A 4,322-nucleotide genomic window follows, 5' to 3' on the forward strand; every position below is an offset into this window, starting at 1 on the left:
GAAATGAAAAATAACCAAGAATAACCATGTTAAAAGATGAATTTAAATTTAAATTTTGTTGTTTAAACTTTAAAATGTGCTTTCATATTCATGTATTCGTGTTTTTTTTTTATTTTGTGAAATGGCATATATTTTTATTTTTTTAACAATTTTTGCAAAAACATTTAAGTTAATTTTTTTATTCAAATAATTTGCTATTTTCCTAAAACAATTCTAGTTGCACAGACCCTTTTAAATTGTAGAACTTGATGAATAATTTTTATAACTTTTGTCACCAATTCTCGGTTAAATAATTCTTAATTATTAGTAAAATCGTATCTAAATTTTTGTTATATGAAAAATATATTATTATCGTATAAATCTCGGTACGATACAACCATGCAAGTAAATTTGTATTAGTTAATTATGTATTAATTGAGTTATATCAATGCAAATTCTCATCAACTAATTCACATGACCATTCAAACACCAATGTGATATTTGTGTCAAGAATCCTTATTATGAGAATTTTTAACAATCTCATTAATAATGTTGGTGTTCAAACTTAACTTTTTTGTTCTTTTTTTTTTTCTCGACACGAACCGACCAACCGACCAATTCTAACTTATTTATTAGTTGCAATTAACTCTAATATCTTTCTTAAGATAACAAATATTAATTAATTGTTCCGAAATACATTCTTCATAAATTTTGCTTTTATTATCGATTAATCTCAAGAAATCACAATTTTATTAAGTAAATTCTCAACATTAAATATAAGAGATCGATTTAGTTGATTTTTGTAAAATATGTTATACTCGGATTAGTTTTGAGAAATATGTAAGTAATCTTATAAATTAGAGAATGTCAATCTCAATTTCTTCATTAAGCAGCAATTCTCTCCCACCAAACATAGAGTGGAAAATTAAATCTACCCTCTATTAATAATAGTAAAAATATCATTATTAAAAGTGTTGAACAATTCATAAATGGAGATATATGGAATCTACTCGTTTATAGTTATGTGATTTTTTCCTCTTTATTCATTTCTCTTTTAATTTATTTTTTTTATAATTTTATTTAATCATTAATAAATAATTATAATTTATTTAATCATATATTTACTAAATTAATTTTAAATATTATATTTTAATATAAATAAAAATAATATATTATATATATATATATATAATATACAAAACTGTTAAAAGTAATTTTGTTTCTTTTTTTTGTTTGTTAAGAAAAGTGACTTATAGTACTTAAATGGAAAAACACTATTAATGTGTTTTATGCTTTAATAATGAAATTTTGAAAACCGGCAATAGTGTTTGAAATTTTCACTCATGCATAAAATAAGTAACTGAAGATTAGAGAATAATATTTTTTTTCTTGTTATTAAAAATGTTATAATGTAGATTTTATATACAAGAAATCAATGAGATTAATGTAATGGATATTTAGATTGCCTCATTGACCATTTTTTTCTTTCTTTAATGGTCAAATTTAGATGTTTTTATCGATAGGATTCGAATTTTAAATTATGTTAAAGGAGACTTCAATTATAAAAATTTTAGTTATTTAAGACTTTTTTATAAATGAATAAACGCAAGTGTTCTTAATTTAACATAATATTTTTTTCTTCATTAATTTACTACAATAGTAAAAACAAGATTAGATTTATTTTTTGGCCTACCATCCTTTTTAACAGCATTTAGCTTCAATTATTCTCACACATTATTTATTTTTTAAGGCATTTAAATCGTATTCGACAATTTTGAACGCGTATATCTCAGATAAATACCTAATTTGAAATATAAATATATTTAAATTAGTAAACTATACACAAAATTATGTTGTCATGAAATTCTTTTAAAATTATACAAAATCTATTTTTTTCAAATTTTCTCAATCTTTCCATATATTACCCATTATTTTAGTTACTCAAACCAAATTCGACAAATAAAAATACAAAATTTTTAAAATTAATATTCAATTTAAAAAAATAAATACCTTAAAAAATATTGTATTTTTTATAGGAAAAACTAGACTCCATAGTCATAACCTCGACTTAACTAAAAATATATATATATATAATTCTGAATCAAACCTTGTCTTATAATGTAGATTTTATATACAAGAAATGAATTAAATCAATGTAATGGCCTTTTAGATTGCCTCCATTAACACTATATATATTAATAAATTACATAATAATTATTTTCACAAAGATCTCAATCTTAATCAATGAAATCTTTCAGAGAAAAAAAAATGAAGATGGCGATGAATGTCATTTCTAAAATCGGATTATCTTTATCAACATAAAAAATGAGACGAAAACAGACTCTAGAAATAGTCACCAACACGATTAAAGAGTGAATAATAAAACAAAGATTGCAAATATTATTTAAATTACAAAAATTCAATCTAGCTAAATAAATATCGTATCATCTAACCAAACACAAATCTGAGAGGTAGAAAAAAGGAAAGATATTCACAATTTCTATATTACAAAAGCCAATAGTAGGGTAACTAACTAAATGACTTTTGTTTAATGTAGATTTTATATACAAGAAATGAACTAGATCAATGTAATGGACATCTAGATTGCCTCCATTAACACTATGTATATATATACTTGAACAAATTACTAATATTTATTCTCACAAAGATCTCTCTATATTACTAAAATCTTGCAGAGGAAAAACAATGAAGAAGCCTATCAACAAAATCTGGTTAGCTTTCTCAACATTCATGTTCATTTGGTTATTACTTCTCTATTCTTTCTCAATCTTGAAAACCAAGTTCATAAGCGAAAACAAAGTTTATCAGAACGTCGTCCATCGCGAAAAATCCTCCAATTGCTCCGGTCGATATATCTACATTCACAATCTTCCAACCCAATTCAACGTCGACATTCTTAAGAATTGCACAACTTTATTTAAATGGTTCAATATGTGCAAATCAATTTCAAACATGGGTCTTGGCAAAAAAACATCTCACAAGAATTGGTACGCTACAAATCAATTCAATCTAGAGATTATTTTTCATAATAGAATGAATCAATATGAATGTCTAACCAAGAATTCTTCATTAGCCACCGCCATTTACGTTCCCTACTACGCTGGATTCGACGTGGGTAGATTTCTATTCAGAAAAACAGACATCTCTGTTCGTGATAAAAACGTTGTTGATTTAGTAAATTGGTTAACTAAACAACCAGAATGGAAAAAAATGTCTGGATTAGACCATTTCTTAATAAGTGGAAGAGTAACATGGGATTACCGACGACAATCTGATGAACAATCAAGCTGGGGAAACAAACTATTTCTCACGCCAGAAATTCGTAACATGACAGCTTTGATTATCGAAAAAGACCCATTTGATAACAAACTCGAAGTAGCAATTCCATACCCATCTTATTTCCATCCATCAAATTCAATTGAAATCAAAAAATGGCAAAATGAAGTTAAAAAAATGAAAAAAAAATTCCTCTTCTCCTTCATCGGTTCGCCACGTCCAAAAGATAATAAGTCAAATCGAGGTGAAATCATTAACCAATGTTTAAAAAGCCGGCGTTGTAATTTACTAGACTGTAAAAACAACAAATGTGATGATCCATTATTAGTTATAAAAGCTTTTGGAAAATCGAAATTCTGTTTACAACCTGCGGGAGATACATATACTAGAAGATCAACTTTTGATGCAATACTTGCTGGTTGTGTGCCGGTTTTCTTTCATCGGAGATCGGCTTATGGTCAGTATGTTTGGCATTTACCTAAGAATTATACAAAGTATTCTGTGATTATAAATGAGAATGAAGTGAAAGAAGGAAAAGTGAATATTGAAAAGGTGTTGGGGAAGATATCGAAGATGGAGGTGATGGCTATGAGAGAGGAAGTGGTGAAGTTGATACCTAAATTGCTTTATGTTAATCCGATGAAGAAGGTGGAGAAAGGATTGGAAGATGCGTTTGAGATTGCTGTTAAAGGGGTTTTAGAGAGAATTAAGGAGAGACAGAAAAAAATTATTTGAAAATTTTATATTTTCTTTTCTAGATATATTTTCATATTGGAGTTATATGTGAAATTAATTTATAATAGAAATGATATTTTTGTTGTTTTAGTAATATCTACAAATTTAATTATATATATATATTTTGTAGGCAATTTGTATTTATATAACAAAATTGAAACTATATTGTTGGTAAGGAGATTACAATTTCATATTTTATTTCACTGGATCGAGTTTTATGCGGTAATAATGATTTAATAATGATTTTGTACCTCTATTATGTTTCAGTTTTATGTGTGCCAAACAATTTAATAACCATGTTTCATTGTATG

General features: G+C 25.8%; 1 protein-coding gene across 1 annotated transcript; it reads left to right on the plus strand.

The window, feature by feature from the left end:
- The first annotated feature begins 2,685 nt into the window (after positions 1 to 2,685).
- On the plus strand, positions 2,686 to 4,012 carry LOC124944408 (probable xyloglucan galactosyltransferase GT12). The gene has a single exon (XM_047484660.1). It carries the CDS (start codon positions 2,686 to 2,688, stop codon positions 4,009 to 4,011), a length of 1,326 nt encoding a protein of 441 aa, XP_047340616.1. The 3' UTR covers position 4,012.
- The last annotated feature ends 310 nt before the right edge of the window (positions 4,013 to 4,322 follow it).

The sequence above is a fragment of the Impatiens glandulifera genome, chromosome 1 (assembly GCF_907164915.1).
Source record: "Impatiens glandulifera chromosome 1, dImpGla2.1, whole genome shotgun sequence".
Lineage (NCBI taxonomy): Eukaryota > Viridiplantae > Streptophyta > Magnoliopsida > Ericales > Balsaminaceae > Impatiens > Impatiens glandulifera.

Excerpts from the sequence above, each read along its gene's own strand:
- LOC124944408 (XM_047484660.1), top strand. The coding sequence starts at position 2,686 with ATGAAGAAGCCTATCAACAAAATCTGGTTAGCTTTCTCAACATTCATG.